The sequence below is a fragment of the Oncorhynchus mykiss genome, chromosome 19 (genome assembly GCF_057628025.1).
Source record: "Oncorhynchus mykiss isolate SJ-2025 chromosome 19, ASM5762802v1, whole genome shotgun sequence".
Classification (NCBI taxonomy): domain Eukaryota; kingdom Metazoa; phylum Chordata; class Actinopteri; order Salmoniformes; family Salmonidae; genus Oncorhynchus; species Oncorhynchus mykiss.
The window spans coordinates 61,514,819-61,534,860 of NC_143040.1; the positions used below are offsets into that span (position 1 = coordinate 61,514,819).

Here is a 20,042-nt window from a genome sequence, read left to right on the forward strand (position 1 = left end):
TATTGCTTACGAATGATGCAATAAAAACTGCCCCTAAATTCTTAATGATGAAGGGAATAGATAGAATCATGCTAGCTAGTGAGAGGGGCCTTGTGTATGTGCTTGTTATGGGGGTAACTATAAGCATATTGTAGCTGTACCCAAAGCATTTGTTTTTAGCTTTTAACCTTAATTTAAGGCAACTGACTGATGTTATAATCACGTTTCCCAGTTGAAAGGAAATTATTTACGCTTTTAAAAGATTGCCAATCAAGGGAGCATTATAAATGTCCCTATTATTGGTACTGGGAGTAATGCAAACACTTATTTTTCTATCTGCTTTATATGCCATGACGTGTTCTAGACACAAGCTGTTATCTAAGATACCTACTTTTAGATTGTATTTTAAAAATACACTTTATGGGAGAAACTACCATGGCGCTTCAGTTTCCTCCCCTCGTAGCTTATTGGTCATCCTGAGTGATTGACAGACCAGGCAGGCAATAGGAGGAAGGAAGACTGATCTGCTGACTGACACATGTTCAAGGGTTAGGGGTAATTTGGTGTTTTAACCCCCCCCCCCCCCATCACACCTTCCCCTCAACTACCAGGTCACTGCTTTTAATGTGAAATAAATTATACAGATGAATAACTTTGATTTTCTAACCTTTACAGGGGTAGTTCACCTTGAAATTCAAGTTGACTGGTTTAGTTGTGTAGGTCCTATTATGAATAAATCTGTAGACCTCAACCCCAAACGATTTGGAAACTTTCTCATTGGAGTGTTGGCTAACCAGTGCGCATGCAAGATTCAAGGTGCAGAGATTAGACTAACATTGTTTGGGGTGAACTGTCCCTTTAAGTCGTCCAGTATGTCTTGAATGACAGCCAAGCTGACCCGAGGACGGTTTCTGCTAGCCATTAACCTAGTGCTTTGTTCCAATCAAATATGTATCTTACAAGATAAGAGATTTCATATTTTATTTTCAGTGTAAAGTTCTGCCAAACAGGAATGTATATTAGATTCATGAAATGCTTTTTATTTTTTATATCATGTTTTGTGTTTTCCATTTGATATATGCACCATCTGCCGTGTGTGTTTTGTATTGCATTACTCAAAGGCAAAGCTTCTTCCTTCAGGTTTCTGAGGTCTTTACTCGTCTCTCAAGACCGTTAACCTGAGACTTAATGCATATTAAGTAGCATACACTTTGGTTTTGCGTCTTTGACATCAGTCAAATCTCTGCACCAGGTGAAAAGGTTGCATTTTCTACTTAATGAACTTTAACCTGTGTGGGAGGTGCTTTGCCTTTGACGTTCCGAAGGAACGGATATCGCCAGTCCTTGTATTCACATTATGTATGAGTGTTAAATGAGTCCTGTTCTGCTACTTCAGAATTTAGTGCCTTTTTTGGACAGTAGACTGTTCTGTAATGAATATGTAGAAAACTATGCCTTTGTTACATTTTCTCATTTGTTTACTGTACCTACTAGAGAATAAAGAATGTGTGGTTTTGTTGAGCAACTGAAATCTAACTGCATGATTTCACAAAATGTGTATCAACTGGTTCAAATCTTGAACTGCAGATTTAACTCGAATTGCAATCAATACATGGCTTCCGGAGCGTTCTCCATAAAATAACTGCAGACGATTTAAATCAATTCATTTTTTTATTCTTTCCTTTACAGGGAGATTATTGTCCAGGCGATAAAAAAGTCATGATTATTCTTTGGATTTCAGCATAGAATTACACAGAACAATTAAATTAAATCAAAACCCAAACTTGCGCTCAGATTGTTAAGTCTTAATATGCAAATATATACATAATCAAGCCTACACGCATTCGCTCACAGGAATACACTTCATGACAACACAATCAGACAAATGATTGATTATGATAATAACTCAAGACTCCAGGACGAGGCACAAACCAGAGTTGGTCTCAAGTGAGTCCTATTCTCTGTGCACTATATGGGGAGTAGGGTGCCATTTAATGACAAAAACCGGTATACAAATGGTCTGAAGATCGGGCCCAATTCCATTTCTGTCCCTTCCTCCAGCTCAAACCCCTTTAGTATTGGACAGAAATGGAACGTGGCTCCTGAGTTGGGCGTAAAGATTCTTTACTCTAGTTGACGTCTGTGTTGGGGACAAAGATTCTCTGCTCTAGTTGACGATAAAGATTCTCTGCTCTAGTTGATATGTGTTAGTTTCCTCTACTAACGTGAACTCCCATGGTCCCATGTGGCAGTGGGTCTGATGTAGTGTGAAGAAAGTCTTATAATATACAGGTCTCTCTATGGAGGGAGTTTAAGGGCTTGCAGTTATTGAGTCTCGCATTGCCAGACTGCGTTTAATAACTAAAAGCCTCTGAGGGGGACAGACTGGTAGACTGAAGGCCACATAAAGGCAGGTGTCATATTGCTCTGAGCTCTGGGCCAGGGTTGCCAAAGATATACAGGAAATGCATGTAAACAAATGTATACTCTTGAAATATTATTTCCCCCATAACGGTTTGTTGTGTCCTTGGGCCTTTAAAAATATATGCTCATAGTAGCACTTGACAACAAAAAAACATGCCTTCTGTGGAATGATGAAAGGGTAACTGTATAGACAAATCCTTAATCAGGTATAGACAGTCTAAGGGTCAGGGGTGTATTCATTAGTTGCAGACCGTAGAAAAAGTGGTTTTCCATTTACTCCACACGAGTTTCTATTGGACCAATTCAGGTAGGTCCCTTCCCGCTTTGTTTCGTTTGCTTCTGGTTCCTAGCGAATACACCCCTGATGTGGTTCTGAGCGCAAACAGTCACAACCATATAAAGTCCATGATGAAATTGAAATGAAAGCCAGAGGATGCATGTATGACAAATGACTTCCTCCCGTTACACAGCATTCAGGTATGTATGCACTACTGTAAGTCGCACTGGATAAGAGTGTGTGCTAAATGACAAAATAATATTTACAGAAATGAGGAAACATTGCCTTTAAAAGGTGCACAGCCGACAGTGTGAACAGATTGAATCCTGGCCTCACTGCACCTATTTTGAGTCGGAAGCGAAGAGTCCATCGGCAATGTGAAAAAACCCATAAAAGTGACTTCATAATGAAATGTGTTTGAATCAGCTACTTCCTGATGTGAGAGACAGAAACAGAGTGAGGCACGGAAATAAATAGATGAGCCTGAAGCGATCTCAAAACACTCTTCTCTGTGCAGAGGTGAGAAGACGAAGGCCAAATCCATCCGATACACCACCTGCTCTCTCTTCATTACAACACTGCACGTTCACACACATACTCAGTTCCCCTCCTATTACCACAAGTATGATCACTCGATAAACACGACGACAAACTTAAAAAACACTAGCAATAGCTATAGAAAGAGCAATGTAAAGTGTCTGACCAACTTGGGGACAGTACATGACAATAAATAAGCACTTGCTACGTTCCATTTCTCTATCAATTGGCCAGTCATCAGCCCATAGACAACTCCTCCTTACTTTCTCCCATCTCAAGTGGTGTATAGAAAGCTAAAAAGCAAGACTAGAATGTCAATGATCGAATCCATTTACAGTTATATAACAGTGGCTATAGCAGCACCATTTCTCATAAAATCACTTGTGCAAGCAACAATTTTTTTCAGTACAATTTAGAAGGCTTTATCTATTTCACATGATAAAGGCATATGTACAACCATTTATATACAGTATATCACAAGTGAGTACACCCCTCACATTTTTGTAAATATTTGAGTATATCTTTTCATGTGACAACACTGAAGAAATGACACTGCTACAATGTAAAGTAGTGAGTGTACAGCTTGTATTACAGTGTAAATTTGCTGTCCCCTCAAAATAACTCAACATACAGCCATTAATGTCTAAACCGCTGGCAACAAAAGTGAGTACACCCCTAAGTGAAAATTAGAGGGGACAGCAAATGTACACTGTTATACAAGCTGTACACTCACTACTTTACATTGTAGCAGTGTCATTTCTTCAGTGTTGTCACATGAAAAGATATACTCAAATATTTACAAAAATGTGAGGGGTGTACTCACTTGTGATATACTGTATATATAACATTGCAAATTTAGGCTTCTCTTATATCAGAGGATAAAGAGTCAAAAGAAATGTCATAGCGTTGGGGTGAAGGGGTTTAGCTTTCAGATCCTTCATGTGACTGCTGGATGGACTAATGTTAAAACCCACTCTGCATCTCGTTACAGTTTGTACCTCCGCTCACGAGGTGAGAATACAGTTGACATTTCTCTTCAATGGAATTTCAAAAAGAGGCAATCTGCAGTTGTTACATCCATTTTTGGATGTTTAAATGAATGATATACACCCACTGATTCATTTGAGAGCTGGTTACATTTCTCCAGTCCCATTCCTATTTACCAAAACTGTGGCGGGGACACCACTTTGTTGTTGTTTGAACTGCAGATTGCCCCTTTAAGTATTAACTTCAAATGTCTAATAAAAAGGAGATTCACTACATTTTGATAGAACTTCAGGGACCAATTAACATTTTAAATAATATTCCAGAGTTTCAAAGGAAATAACTTGTAAAACACTGCTCCCACAACCTTATTTCATCTCCCAAAGCCATGGACTCAGTATGTAAATGATAGACCCTATTACAGATCTGTATCTTCACACAAACGGTGAATGTATGCATAGAGATCTTTATCCCCCAAACACAAATCAATGACCAGAATAAAACATACCAGATCCAACATCCACACATTACATAAAGACCATACATCACACTGCTACTTCCAAAGACAACCATTCTGCTAACACACATCACCACAGTCAGTCACCAAACTAACCTCCAACGTGCAAAATCTCCCAGTGAGCACTTGATGTTAAAAGGACATTGAGAAAAGCAATTTCAACCAATTTTGCTCCCTGGGCTTCTCATAGTGGAACCATCCTTCAACTTACAATTTAAAACCAACGGCTATTACTTTCGCACAGACCACGTCGTCATAACGACGGTGCTTCATCTTTCAGATCAGCCGGAAACATGCACACACACAGATGTGCATATACACACACGCACAGGGATAATTGTTCTCCCAGCCTATACTGTAAATTGCCATGGTTAAATTCAGCTTCAAGGGCCAAAACACAGGCACACACACACACACACACACACAAATCTTCTCACAGGTACGTCCATGTCCACTCTGCAGTCCCTGAGATCACCTCACACTTACACAAGGCATTCTCGTCAGAGCTCAACAGAGGGAGAAACTTGAATAAAACCACTAAGAAATATAACAAAGAAAAATAAACCCATGAAGGCACATTCTGGAAGAATCCATCATTTCAGATGAATGACTTTACACAGGGGATAGATACAGTAACTGTTAAAATGTCAGTCCACAAAAAGGACTGATAATATCATTTAATTAAAAGGGACAGTTCCATTCAAAAATAGGGGGGGGGGGGGGGGGGTGACCAGAGTTTGATGACATCAGAGAGCGTGATGTCATTACTTCAGAACCTGAACCTTGGCCCGAGGAGAAACAGTTCCTGTGGGCCACTTCATACAGACAGCAACACTCTGTAGACTACTTCAGGTGCTGTGGAACCACTCAGGGCCTGTGCCCAATCCATGCCACCAGTGCTGTGTCCAGATGGGGAGACAGCAGGGGCTTGTTGGGTAAAGGTCTTCCCTATTGAAATGAACCCAGACAGATCTAACACAGAGCACTAAGGTACTGCTCCATAGCTATGGGTGGGCATAGGACAGGGACCGTTTTCCATTAGATGCAGTTGTATTGCATAGTTAGGGGGAGATTGAGAGAGAGGGTGCTAAGCGAGACGGAGGCTTAGAAACAGGATGTGTGGGTTTTCTAGTTTTCTAGGATGTGTAGAATAATGGTCTCTCCCAGCCAAGCCTGTTTCTCTCCAGTTCAGCTGCTCCAGGACTTGCGGTTCTCCCCTCTCCTGATAGTGGACTCTCCCCGCAGAACGGGCTGGTAGAACTCGCCGCTGCGCCGGTTCTCCGGGTTCCGTTTGGTGGAATGCTCCCGTCGGAGAACCCGGTCGGGACGCACCAGGACACCGTAACCAGGGTTACAGCGGAAGTAGTGGCGCCCGCCTACGGAACCGTCGTTCTTACCTGTACAGAGAGAGAGAATAAGAGAAATGGGTGAGGGGTAGACAAGGAAGAGAGTTGGTTTAGTACTTTGAAATTCCTAAACTAAGCATTGCCTGCTCTGATGATTCTCATGTACGTGTGGACAAGGCCCTCTAGATTTGTTATTTTCAGGCTATTTGCTTAGAGTTACATTTCTTCTGGTGTCATTATGTTTAGTCATGCGATTCTGTGTGAACAGTAAACACACAAACACACCTGAGGGCGAGTCAAGCTCCACCCCGACCCACACGCCCTCGGCGAACTCAGTGTTGCCCACGTAGCGCACTGTCCCGTCCTTATTGGCTCCCACCGTCACGCACACCCCCTCTCTCAGCCAATCAGGTAGCACGTAGTCGCAGCCACCATCCTCGTCGTCCAGGACGATTTCCAGTCTCTCTAGACTCCCTTGTCTTCCTCCTCCTCTCGCCTCCACTTCCTCCCCCAGGATGCGCTGCTGGAACGACTTCAGGTCCGACGTCGACACCCTCTGTACGGAGAAGGGCTTGTTGCCTGTGGTGACGCTGTAGCCGGGACCTGTGGTGGCCATTTTGTTGTCGTACTGAGGAGAGTCAGCAGTAACACCGTTCCGTTCAGCTCGCTGCTGCTGCTGGGTTCTGGGTAACGTAGTTTCAGGAGCATCAATCCCCTTTAGTCCCACCCCTGCATCTAGGAGGGTGAGGGAGGAGGAGGGGCGGAGGGGGGTGGCAGGGTGGTCACCAGCGGTGCTGGCTGAAGCCTCGGTCAGGGTTGCCGTGGAAACACTAGTGGAGAAGTAGCCGCTGGAGGCCTCGCTGATGGGGCTGAGGGGATAGTCATGCTGGGATGACGGAACAGGAAGAGGGGCTTCGGTGGACTCTGACCACCTGTCATTGGTCAAGGCCGGGATAAAGGCGGTCCTCCCTACCGTAGCAACCTACGGGGAGGAATCACGGCAATGGCAATCACACCACAACAGGAATTTAAGAACTCCAACAAACTTAAGACTGACTGGAGCAAACCAAGACATCATGATGCCAACACAATTATCAATATCATAATGATCATCACCATCTTCATCATTATCATCATGAGATCCTCAGATCCCCCAGCTTACTACCAACCATAGCTTCATATTACAGTCAATACACTGTCTCAGCCTGGAGAGTTGTTGAAAACTAACTGATTTCAACTAATCAACTACAACTAGACTTATCTGTAACAAACTACAACTCCCAGTGACCACAAGAAGTTGAAAAGACGTCCTTTTAACCATATTTTTAACATCTTGTGCTCATAGGGAATGTTGGTTGAACAAGGGAGAGCAGGCAGGAGGAGAGTTGAAAAGAGATGACAGACTGACAGATGGTTCTTACCGATTCTGTCCGGATCCTGCCGTCTTCAGGCCCCGTCGTCTGCATGATGATACGAGGCATGTGCTGCCAGGAAGAGAGAGAAACACAATTATTGTTCAAATGATTGAAGGTTCAATTATTCATTGAAATACATCAGTGTTGTCTCACATTGTCCATCATTTTACGAGTTAATGTAAAAATTCAAAAGCTCAGATGATTATATTCAGCTCTTGACAAAAATGGTATTAATCCCTAAAAATAATGGCTAAATCCATAGTGGAATTATCTGTCTTGAAAGAATGACGAACAGATGGTGGTATTACTAAAGATATATTGTCTTTATGGAAATTAAATAGCAAGCTTGGTATATCCTACATCCAGTGTTCAGCGACTTTTGACTTCATTATATATGGACATAACCAACTCAGTGGCATGTGGTTTGAGTGTCTGCCCTGAGATTGGAAGGTTGGGAGCTGAATCCCCGGCCGAGTCAAACCAAAAACTGGCGCACAGCATTAATGAGATAGATTGGGGGAAAGGCCTGTCAGTTTTTTGTTCTTCCTTTACCTTATGGCTTGGCCACATCGGTTAGCGTTTGCCGGCCGAGAGCACTCAGCACCTCTGAAAAGAGTGCCGGCCCTTAATTTTAAAATATGTGTGCAAAACGATTCTACATGTAGAAACACACAAAAATGTCCACCGGCTGGTTTGGCTGGGCGATATGGCCTAAAGTATTCAGACCCCTTCCCCTTTTCCACATTTTGTTACTGTAATGGGAATTTTAATGTTTGTGCTTTTCTTATAACCAATTTCTGTGTTCATGCAAGTGGCTGACTGAACAAATCCTCACTATCAGTAGCTGCAATTTGGCAGTAAGCCCAGACCTTGTTTTGAGAACGAACGAAGGATGTCTCAGTTTCAAGTTCTCAGCTTAGAGAGAAGAAGCCTCGTGAGGTATTGGTCGAAAAACAGTGTGAACTTCAACACCCCTTCTAACCGGCTGAAATAACGGCGAAAATGTTGTTCAGTATGGTCCTTCCCCACTTCTACCGTGAGACCAGAGTCCGAGCCAGCAACCTGTACACAGCATCCAGTCGAAGCTATCAACTGCTTTTTCTCTCAGAGTGTGACATGGGTCCATGTGGAGGGAGCATGGAGAGAGATCCAAACCTCTCTCATGCTGCTGCTGTACTGGTAGGAAAATGGACAAGACATGATGTAACTGATGACTGTAAAGGACAGCGTGAGAGTCATTATCAAGGACCATCCACTTTGAACATGTGCCATTAAAAAGAAGAACGGAAACACTATCTTAAGAAGAACATGAAGAAACACCAGGAAAGGAAGGATGAGTGCTGGGGACAGAGGGGTGTGGTCAACTGTGCCCGTAATTTCTTTAGGCTTATCGAATATTGTTTATTTGGGGTATCAGGTTGATTGTGGAGGTCTGCACACTGCAAAATGTATAGTATTTTAGACTAAGAATGCACTGAAATACCAATCTGTCATTACCACAAGTAAGGAGAACAGTTAGGGTCTTAAAGTAAAGTGATAGCACCAACGTGAAGCACTAAGGACTGTCATTATCAATTTGATTTAGATACTTTATCAATAGTTACAAGTATGATTTGGAAAGGCAGGGCTTCTAGAGACAGGACTGTGCCCTAAAATGTGAGGACTGCTACTAGACTGTAGCTTGGGCTAACCCTGCCTCAATCTCATTCTTAGCAAGTTTGGTAGGACTGTTATAACGTGTTCTCCTTTTCCTCCCTGTCAAATGTTATTGACATGCTGTAAGGCGATCTGCGCCTCATGTGGTTTTCTGCTCCTCCTCACTAACAGTGGCTGCAATTTGGCAGTACGCCCAGACCTTGTTTTGAGAACGAACTACAGATATATCTCAGTTTCAAGGTCTCAGCTTAGAGAGAAGAAGCCTCGTGAGGTATTGGTCTGTCACATGTTATGAACCAGTATTGGTCGGTCACATGAATGAAACAAAACGGTAATGATGAATGAATTATGCTAAATCATGCAAATATAACTTGTCTGTGTATAGCCGTACATAACAGCTGCTGGGACTACCCAGGCAGAGCTCCTGACTGACGTGTACTATGATGCTTTGTTGTGGTCGGAAGCTCTCCAGCACGCTGACAAACAATGATTCATTTAAGATCAACTTTGAGTGACCTTGTTTAAGAATTTCCACAACATTACTTTACAGCCTTCTTCTAAAATGTATTAAATAGGTTCCCCCCCCCGATCAATCTACACACACTAACCCATAATGACAAAGTGAAAACAGTTCAGAAATGTTTGTTAATGTATATAAAAAAAACAGAAATACCTTATTTACATATGTATTCAGACCCTTTGCTATGAGACTCGAAATTGAGCTCAGCTGCATCCTATTTCCATGGATTATCCTTGAGATGTTTCTGCAACTTGATTAAGTCAACCTGTGGTAAATTCAATTGATTGGACATGATTTCTGTCTATATAAGGTCCCACAGTTGACAGTGCATGTCAGAGCAAAAACCAAGTCATGAGGCCAAAGGAATTGTCCATAGAGCTCTGAGACAGGATTATGTCGAGGCACAGATCTAGGGAAGGGTACCAAAACATTTCTGCAGCATTGAAGGTCCCCAAGAACAGTAGCCTCCATCATTCTTAAATGGAAGAAGTTAGGAACCATCAATACTTTTTCTTGAGCTGACTGCCGGCCAAACTGAGCAATCAGGAAGAAAGGCCTTGGTCAGGGAGGGGCCCAAGAACCCGATGGTCACTCTGACAGAGCTCTACAGTTCCTCTGTGGAGATGGGAGACCCTTCCAGAAGGACAACCATCTCTGCAGCACTCCACCAATCAGGCATTTATGGTAGAGTGGCGAGACTGAAGCCACTCCTCAATAAAAGGCACGACAACCCGCTTGGAGTTTGACAAAAGGCACCTAAAGACGCTCAGACCATGAGAAACAAGATTCTCTGGTCTGATGAAACCAAGATTGAACTTTTTGGCCTAAATGCCAAGTGTCACGTCTGGAGGAAACCTGGCACCATCCCTACGGTGAAGCATGGTGGTGGCAGCATCATGCTGTGGGGATGTTTTTCAGCGGCAGGGACTGGGAGAGTAGTTAGGGTCGAGGCAAACATAAACAGAGCAAAGTACAGAGAGATCCTTGATGAAAACGTGCTCCAGAGCGCTCAGGACTTCAGACTGGGATGAAGGTTCACCTTATAACAGGACAACGACCCTAAGCACACAGCCAAGACAACGCAGGACTGGCTTCAGGACATATCTCTGAATGTCCTTGAGTGGCCCAGCCAGAGCCCGGACTTGAACCTGATCAAACATCTCTGGAGAGACCTGAAAATAGCTGTACAGCAACACTCCCAATCCAACCTGAGAGAACTTGAGAGGATCTGGAGAGACGAATGGTGTGCCAAGCTTGTAGCGTCATACCCAAGGCTAGAGGCTGTAATCGCTGCCAATGGTGCTTCAACAAAGTACTGAGTAAAGGGCCTGAATACTTAAGTAAATGTGATACGTTTTTTCTTGTTAAGAAATGTGCAAAAATGTCTTAAAACCTGTTTTGCTTTGTCATTACGGGGTATTTTGTGTAGATTGATGAGGGAAAAGAAAGAAAGTCAAAGGGTCTGAATACTTTCCGAAAGGCACTGTACCTCACCCCCTCGGGCCTTATTGCTTAATAATAGCACTTAACCGCCCTAGACCAATCTATCCCCAGTCTGTCTTCTGAGAGAGGCTTGTCTAAAAGCCTGTTATACAAGTGTGTTTCATCTGGCAGCTGAGTAACAGTCACTGGTCTAGATGGGACTTCCTCTGAATGCCCTAAATACCATCTCCACTTTCCTCTGCTTAAATGCAGATGATTATGGGTCTCATTGTGATAGCAGCACTTGGTAAAAAGCCTGATAGACAAAATAAAATGGAAATACAGGCTACACTGAATAAAGGCATGGATTACAGCAATGGTTTGAGGCAGAGGATGGGGAGACAGTGAACTATAGTGGATTATAGACTCACATCGACCATCCAGTTTCTCTGGGCTCCCAGTTACTGACTGGTGTTGTGGCTAGAAACAGGGTTTGGTTTATTTGGTGTATCACAAGAAAATGGGAAAGGATTCAATGGGGTTACAAGATAGAAAAAAAGGGAAGGACTTATTTTAACCAAGGTCAAAAGGTCACTGGGGTATGTGCATCCTACCTGTAAAGAGTGGGGTGAGGGGCGTAGGGGCTCCTTCTTGTCCTCGCGGGCAGGGAACAGGGACTTGAGCAGCTTGGGCATCTGCGGCACCAGGGCTTTGACTGAAAGATAAGAGGCAGCAAGCCCTGAACGACCTGAGGGGAGAACCGGTGAGAGAGGAGGAGGAACGGGAGGAGGAAGAAAAGATGAGGAGCAGCGGGAATAAAAGATGGAGAGGAGGAAAAGAGGATGGTGAGGAGGATTGGAAGGTAGGGGAAGTGTGAGAGATTAAGACAGGAAGTTGAAAAGCAAGCCCAGGAAATGACATTGAAAAAAGACACACAATGAAGAAAATGGCTGGACCAGGTCAGTGAGACAAGACAAAGAATTTATTAAAATAACTGAAAATAATCAAATAAATATGATTTTAGCATATGATAACATATTATAATCTCTGGATTATAATCATAAAAGACTGCCAATTAATCTGAATGATTAACTGTCATTGGTCACACATTCATTACAATGACATCATTACTGAGAATGTGAAATCAAAGACAGAAAAAACAGACAATATGACTACTGTATGTAACGCACTTAAAACAGTTGAAACACGAGACAACACTAGTAGACAGGACCGACAGAACCACACAAAAGGTCTACTGCACAGAAAAAATAGATGACAGGAGGAGAGAGAGGGGAGAGAGAGGAGACTGAGGTAGAGTCAGCCAGTCAGCAAGGCCAGGTTAGTAGAGCAGTCTAGGGGGAGAAAGGTAGAGAGGACAATGGGGCAGAGGGAGGGGAGAGGAGATGGGGAGTCAGGCTCTTACCTTGCTCTGGGTCCTGGTTCTGGTTCTGTGGGGGAGTAGTAGGGGGAGAGGAGGAGGGGCGAGGCAGGGTGTGGCTAAACTGGGGCGAGGTCATGAAGATGTCCTGCTGGCTCTCCCAGCGAGTCTGGAGCAGAGAAGACAGAACAGCAGAGGGGGGTTAAAGATGTGAGGATTGATCTGTGTACTTTGGCACGTGGGGTTGTTCAGTTTGAGTATCAACAGTGGCACAGCTTCAACAGGGTTGTACACACCTTGTTGTCGTCCAGATTGCAGTCAGAGGACAGGTCCTGTCTGCTGCCAGAGAGCTGAAGACGAAAAGGAGAGAGAAAGAGAGGAAAAATACTAATGTCATGACCTCAGTGGCTTAAAACTATTCAATAAATCAATAGCACCCAGTAATACCCCCAACAGAAGATGTGCCATTTACCCTGTGGACACTGGGGGAGCTGAGACTGCGTCTGTTACCCTTCCCTTTGCCTGCCAGGTGCTCCTTCACCGCCACTTCCTGCGCACACACACACGAAATAAGCAACAGTACTATTAATAACAATGTGTGCTAAGCATGTGAACAGCGTTTCCTGGTGACCCAAAGGGGTTCACGTTTTGTTTGTTGCCCTAGTATTACACAGCTTTTTCCAATAACCAACTCATCATCAGCCTTTGATTAGTTTAATCAGCTGTGTAGTCTTGGGACAAAATACTAAATGTGCATACCGTGGCCCGAGTTTGGGAAACACAGCTGTAGATCGCTATAGACAGCTGTCTTAGTGTGAGGGTGTGTAGTGACCTGTCGTAGTCGGTCCAGAGTGAGGATGTTCTCCACAGCCAGGACACTGCGGAGGTATTTCTCTATGGCCGCCTCGTTGTCGGCCGACTTGGGGTTCTCAGCGCTGGCGGCTAGACGAGCCAACATCTCCCTGTCCTCTGAACCCTGGGCATCCTGAGAGAGAGAGGTAGTAGAGCTGACAAAAAGACAGACTCGATCTCAAATGATAAAGAATCTCTTCCCCTTCATATGCACTGGTTGGAAAACACTACTTGACAGATGAAAACAATATGGTGGTGCCAAGGGTGTCATTAGGTTGGCATTTCACCTTCCTCATATCAGTGCAACGAAGGAGAGGACGTGAGGAGAGGACGTGAGGAGAGGACGTGAGGAGAGGAGAGACAGACAGTCCAGAGCTACAGCCGTTGTAGTAAACCTCTACCAAAAAGAACCAAAGTAATTGATGATAAATTAAGTCATTTCCCTCCTGTCACACCCTCACCCCGGGGATGTTGGAGACCACCTCGAAGGTGACCCCACAGCCGGGGATGGTGGAGCGCGTGGACATCCTCTTGAGGAGGTTCTGAGCGAAGCCCTGTCTGCCGGGGTTCAGGTTGACACAGATCCGTTTCCTCAGCACCAGCTGCATGTCTGCCGGATGGCTGAGCTGCACCACGCAGCGCACCGTCAGATAAACCCTCTGCTCCGGGCACGCTCCACCGCGGCTCAGCTGGGGACACTGGTGCACTGTGGAGTCCCACGATGCCTCAGCTTTTACCTAGTGGAAGGGGTGGGGATACATGGTCGTGTTCATTAAGGACACAACATTCCAGTAACTTTCCCAAAAATTCCCAAGTTTTCCAGAAATCCTAGTTAATGGATTTCAGATTTCCTTGCTGATTCCAGTAATGTTCCAATTTCTGGAAAATCTGGAAATATTGGGAAAGTTACCGGAATTTTGCCACCCTATCAGGGACCATATGGTGAAATAAGGGGGGGAGGATTAGGTGGACTTGCCCAATTAGAAACACTGGTTTTGATTTTCTATTGCAAAGTGCCCTGATGAAAAGGACCCCTGGAGCTCACCTCTTCATCATAATGTTTGACGATCTGCAGGTCGAAGAATTCTTCCTCGTCCTCTCCGCTCAGAGTGGCATCCCAACCCCCAGCCTCCGGGACCTCCAAAGCATCCTGGGAACTGAAGTCATCCGCTGGAGAGGAGAGAGAGAAGTAAGAGAAAAACACGAGTTAAGCGTGAAAGTGAGGAGTTGAATAATTGACTTGTCACCAAACCAGTCAGAGATACTATAACACTGAAGAAGGAGAACTTACCACTGAGGTCCAGGAAAAGAACAGGGGTATGGGCCTCCATTCCAGGTAGGGGGACCCTAAAGACACAAAAAATGTACACAATTGTCAGATTCACTTCCTGAACAATATGAACATTTATGATTTTAAAAAATGCTCATTATACATTTCAGTTTAGACCCAACTCTCTCACCACTCTGCAGGAGCTCCAGGGATGCCGCTCCCAGCTGAAGGCACCATGACAGCGTTCCTCTCCTCGGTCAGTGTCAGGCGCCATTCCAACAGCTGGGCCTCCCTCTCTACGTCATCCTCTGTCTTCTCTGTAGAGGGAGCAGAACAATTTCAAAGTCTATCTCCCTCAATTCCACCCAGATGTGTGTGTGTGTGTGTGTGTGTGTGTGTGTGTGTGTTAGTTACCTGGCTTGCTGACCAGGGTCTGAAGGTGTTGGTCCAGGTACTCCTGTCTCTTGGTGAGAGCTGTCAGCCACTGACGACGCAGACGCTCCAGATCACGCTCCTATTGGACAGAACGCACACACCAATGACCAATCAGAGCGAGAACAACAGGATCAATCAACCGGAGCGAGTGCAGGAGGGAAACCGGTCAAAACAATCACACAAAAAATCAAGACAGGCATGACCAATCCATCACAGATCCACAGAAACAGGCACATGCACTGTAGCATCCTCTTCAGTGGAGTCGTCTGATTTGATCAGATACAGTGGGGATATATGAAAGAGATATTTCAGTCGAGACAAGACAGTGAAAAGTGTTTACCTGATAGCTGTCCATCTCATCCCCCTCCATCTGTGAGACAAACAAAATACACAATTGTATTAGTCCAGAACAGACATATCGTAAATGGCATTCACAGCCATTGTCATCTTCCTGCACAGTAATGCACAGTAATGCACAGTAATGCACAGAGCATTCAGGAAGTATTCAGACCCCTTCCTTTTTTCCACAACGTTACGTTACAGCCTTATTCGAAAATGGATTAAATTACATTTTTCCTCATCAATCTACAACCTGACAAAGCTAGAGAGGATCTGCAGAGAAGAATGGGAGAAACTCACCAAATACAGGTGTGCCAAGCTTGAAGTGTCATACCCAAGAAGAGTCAATGCTGTATTCGCTGCCAACGGTGCTTCAACAAAGTACTGAGGAAAGGGTCTGAATACTTATGTAAATGTGATATTTCATTTTTAAAACATTTGTTAAAATAAAAACCTACTTTTGTGTTGTCATTATGGAGTATTGTGTGTAGATTGGTTAAATTGTTTTTTTCCCTTCATCCATTTTAGAATTAGACTGTAACGTAACAAAATGTGGAAAAGGTCCAGGGGTCTGAATACTTTCTGAATGCACTGTATCTGCATAGGTATGTGTCTGTGTGTGGTACCTGTACGGGTTCGTTGTTGGCCTTGGCCTGCCGTGTCTGTCTGATCTCCACACAGCCCACAGACACGGCCAGCAGCACCTCCGCTATCAGCGGCATCGTCCCACTGTCCTGCACAGACTTCACCTCCACCTGCAGACGTCTGGACTGGCCCTGAGGGGGAGGGAGGGGGTGAAGGAGAGGGAACAACAGATTAGACATGTCTTTGGGACTTGGCCCTGAGGGGGAGGGAGGGGGAACAACAGATTAGACATGTCTTTGGGACTGGCCCTGAGGGGGAGGGAGGGGGAACAACAGATTAGACATGTCTTTGGGACTTGGCCCTGAGGGGGAGGGAGGGGGAACAACAGATTAGACATGTCTTTGGGACTGGCCCTGAGGGGGAGGGAGGGGGAACAACAGATTAGACATGTCTTTGGGACTTGGCCCTGAGGGGGAGGGAGAGGGAACAACAGATTAGACATGTCTTTGGGACTTGTCCCTGAGGGGGAGGGAGGGGGAACAACAGATTAGACATGTCTTTGGGACTGGCCCTGAGGGGGAGGGAGAGGGAACAACAGATTAGACATGTCTTTGGGACTTGGCCCTGAGGGGGAGGGAGGGGGAACAACAGATTAGACATGTGGACTGGCCCTGAGGGAGAGGGAGGGGGAACAACAGATTAGACATGTCTTTGGGACTGGCCCTGAGGGGGAGGGAGAGGGAACAACAGATTAGACATGTATTTGGGACTGGCCCTGAGGGGGAGGGAGAGGGAACAACAGATTAGACATGTCTTTGGGACTGGCCCTGAGGGGGAGGGAGAGGGAACAACAGATTAGACATGTCTTTGGGACTGGCCCTGAGGGGGGAGGGAGAGGGAACAACAGATTAGACATGTCTTTGGGACTGGCCCTGAGGGGGAGGGAGAGGGAACAACAGATTAGACATGTCTTTGGGACTGGCCCTGAGGGGGGAGGGAGAGGGAACAACAGATTAGACATGTGGACTGGCCCTGAGGGGGGAGGGAACAACAGATTAGACATGTCTTTGGGACTGGCCCTGAGGGGGGAGGGAGAGGGAACAACAGATTAGACATGTCTTTGGGACTGGCCGTGAGGGGGAGGGAACAACAGATCAGACATGTCTTTGGGACGGGCCCTGGGGACGGGCCCTGAGGACGGGCCCTGAGGACGAGCCCTGAGGACGGGCCCTGAGGACGGGCCCTGAGGGACACGTGTAATCAACACAACATAGAACAGTAGTGGTGGAAACAGCTAGGCCTTCCTCTTACTGATTCAACCAACAATTCAGTTGGTTGGCTTGACGGTCTTTCTTCTCATTGATTCTAATGTGTGTATTGTTGTGTTCCTGATGTAAATATGTATTGGATTGTCTTTTTCATTCTGAGGTAAAGGACAATTTGGAATTCCTGATTAAATCAGGAAAAAAAACATTTGGGGATAGCCACACACGCACACACAACACCTACCTGTCGCAGTTGGAATATACCTCCTGTGCGTACGTCTTTGGCAGGTATGACCTCCACAGGCATGAAGTCTCCGTTCTCGTTGATCTCCAACACCTGGATCCACATCTCCAGACGACGTGTTACCTCACTCCACCTGTACGAGGAGACAGACAGAACACCAATATGGAATTTAGAAGGTTGCTTTTATGTGGAACTGGAACCTTTGGCATGTGTCAGTGTCAACTTGTGCTGTGTGACTGTGTGTGCGTGCGAACCTGCCCCGTAGTGCGCGTGAACCTGTCCCGTAGTGAGCCTGTCCCGTATTGAGCCTGTCCCGTAGTGCGCGTGTACCTGTCCAGTAGTGAGCCTGTCCCGTAGTGTGCGTGTACCTGTCCCGTAGTGTGCGTGTACCTGTCCCGTAGTCCGCGTGTACCTGTCCCGTAGTCCGCGTGTACCTGTCCCGTAGTGCGCGTGTACCTGCCCCGTAGTGCGCGTGTACCTGCCCCGTAGTGCGCGTGTACCTGCCCCGTAGTGCGCGTGTACCTGTCCCGTAGTGCGCGTGTACCTGTCCCGTAGAGTGCGTGTACCTGTCCCGTAGTGTGCGTGTACCTGTCCCGTAGAGTGCGTGTACCTGTCCCGTAGTGCGCGTGTACCTGTCCCGTAGTGCGCGTGTCCCGTAGTGTGCGTGTACCTGTCCCGTAGAGTGCGTGTACCTGTCCCGTAGTGCGCGTGTACCTGTCCCGTAGAGTGCGTGTACCTGTCCCGTAGTGCGCGTGTACCTGTCCCGTAGTGCGCGTGTCCCGTAGTGTGCGTGTACCTGTCCCGTAGAGTGCGTGTACCTGTCCCGTAGTGCGCGTGTACCTGTCCCGTAGTGCGCGTGTACCTGTCCCGTAGTGCGTGTACCTGTCCCGTAGTGCGCGTACCTGTCCCGTAGTGCGCGTGTACCTGTCCCGTAGTGCGCGTGTACCTGTCCCGTAGAGTGCGTGTACCTGTCCCGTAGTGCGCGTGTACCTGTCCCGTAGTGCGCGTGTACCTGTCCCGTAGTGCGCATGTACCTGTCCCGTAGTGCGCGTGTACCTGTCCCGTAGTGCGTGTACCTGTCCCGTAGTGCGCGTGTACCTGTCCCGTAGTGCGCGTGTACCTGTCCCGTAGTGCGTGTACCTGTCCCGTAGTGCGTGTACCTGTCCCGTAGTGTGTGTACCTGTCTCGTAGTGTGTGTACCTGTCCTGTAGTGTGCGTTTACCTGTCCCGTAGTGTGCGTGTACCTGTCCCGTAGTGTGCGTGTACCTGTCCCGTAGTGTGCGTGTACCTGTCCCGTAGTGCGTGTACCTGTCCCGTAGTGCGTGTGTACCTGTCCCGTAGCGTGTGTACCTGTCCCGTAGTGCGTGTGTACCTGTCCCGTAGTGCGTTCACCTGTCCCGTAGTGCGTGTACCTGTCCCGTAGTGCGTGTACCTGTCCCGTAGTGCGTGTACCTGCCTCGTAGTGCGTGTACCTGCCCCGTAGTGCGTGTGTACCTGTCCCGTAGTGCGTGTGTACCTGTCCCGTAGCGTGTGTACCTGTCCCGTAGCGCGTGTACCTCTCCCGTAGCGTGTGTACCTGTCCCGTAGTGCGCGTGTACCTGTCCCGTAGTGCGCGTGTACCTGTCCCGTAGTGCGTGTGTACCTGTCCCGTAGTGCGTGTACCTGTCCCGTAGTGCGTGTACCTGTCCCGTAGTGAGTGTACCTGTCCCGTAGTGAGTGTACCTGTCCCGTAGTGAGTGTACCTGTCCCGTAGTGAGTGTACCTGTTCCGTAGTGAGTGTACCTGTCCCGTAGTGAGTGTACCTGTCCCGTAGTGCGCGTGTACCTGTCCCGTAGTGCGCGTGTACCTGTCCCGTAGTGCGTGTACCTGTCCCGTAGTGTGCGCGTACCTGTCCCGTAGTGCGCGTGTACCTGTCCCGTAGTGCGTGTACCTGTCCCGTAGTGCGCGTGTACCTGTCCCGTAGTGCGTGTACCTGTCCCGTAGTGCGCGTGTACCTGTCCCGTAGTGCGTGTACCTGTCCCGTAGTGCGTGTACCTGTCCCGTAGTGCGCGTGTACCTGTCCCGTAGTGCGCGTGTACCTGTCCCGTAGTGCTTGTACCTGTCCCGTAGTGCCTGTACCTGTCCCGTAGTGCGTGTACCTGTCCAGTAGTGCGTGTACCTGTCCCGTAGTGCGTGTACCTGTCCCGTAGTGTGCGTGTCTTGGCTTGTATAATGCTGAGGTCCCAGAAGGCAGGGTTCCTGCCGGAGTCAGCCTGTCCGGCAGCGGCCTGTCTGTGTCCGTACACCTCCATGGCCACTGCCCCCTCTGTCAGATACTCTATAAACTCCTCTGTTACTGACACACCCATCTCCTACAGGGGGAGAGACATAGAGAGAAACAGAATAAGAAAGGGCGGAAAGAATAGCATAGAAAACCAAAAGAGGTGAATTAGCAGAAAAGAGCATAAACACAGTTAAACTAGACTGAACGCTGTGCTCACCACTGGTTAAACCAGGCTACCTGATTCGTCCTGGGCTAATAGAGCTGCAACATGACTGATTTATTTTATATCCTGCTGGATTTTTTTACATTGTTGCTTTTACAATACAAGTACCTT

At 46.6% G+C, this 20,042-nt stretch overlaps 1 protein-coding gene across 6 annotated transcripts in view; it reads right to left on the reverse strand.

The window, feature by feature from the left end:
* Positions 1-1,631: 1,631 nt before the first annotated feature.
* LOC110498101 (kinesin-like protein KIF13B) overlaps positions 1,632-20,042 on the reverse strand; it is a 74,463-nt gene continuing 56,052 nt past the window's right edge. For 3 of the 6 annotated variants that reach the window (XM_036955065.2, XM_036955066.2, XM_036955064.2), the window contains exons 24-40: positions 19,624-19,796; positions 17,446-17,578; positions 15,978-16,127; positions 15,353-15,382; positions 14,992-15,091; positions 14,768-14,894; positions 14,599-14,654; positions 14,353-14,477; positions 13,769-14,044; positions 13,288-13,440; positions 12,928-13,005; positions 12,752-12,805; positions 12,501-12,624; positions 11,692-11,825; positions 7,486-7,548; positions 6,350-7,046; positions 1,632-6,115 (exon numbers count right to left, since the gene is read on the reverse strand). In XM_036955065.2, coding sequence (XP_036810960.2) covers positions 5,907-6,115; positions 6,350-7,046; positions 7,486-7,548; positions 11,692-11,825; positions 12,501-12,624; positions 12,752-12,805; positions 12,928-13,005; positions 13,288-13,440; positions 13,769-14,044; positions 14,353-14,477; positions 14,599-14,654; positions 14,768-14,894; positions 14,992-15,091; positions 15,353-15,382; positions 15,978-16,127; positions 17,446-17,578; positions 19,624-19,796 — 2,682 coding nt within the window. In that variant the 3' untranslated portion in view covers positions 1,632-5,906. The remainder of the gene's footprint in view (positions 6,116-6,349; positions 7,047-7,485; positions 7,549-11,691; positions 11,826-12,500; positions 12,625-12,751; positions 12,806-12,927; positions 13,006-13,287; positions 13,441-13,768; positions 14,045-14,352; positions 14,478-14,598; positions 14,655-14,767; positions 14,895-14,991; positions 15,092-15,352; positions 15,383-15,977; positions 16,128-17,445; positions 17,579-19,623; positions 19,797-20,042) is intronic. The other 3 variants (XM_090209645.1, XM_090209647.1, XM_090209646.1) reach the window with 3 other exon arrangements.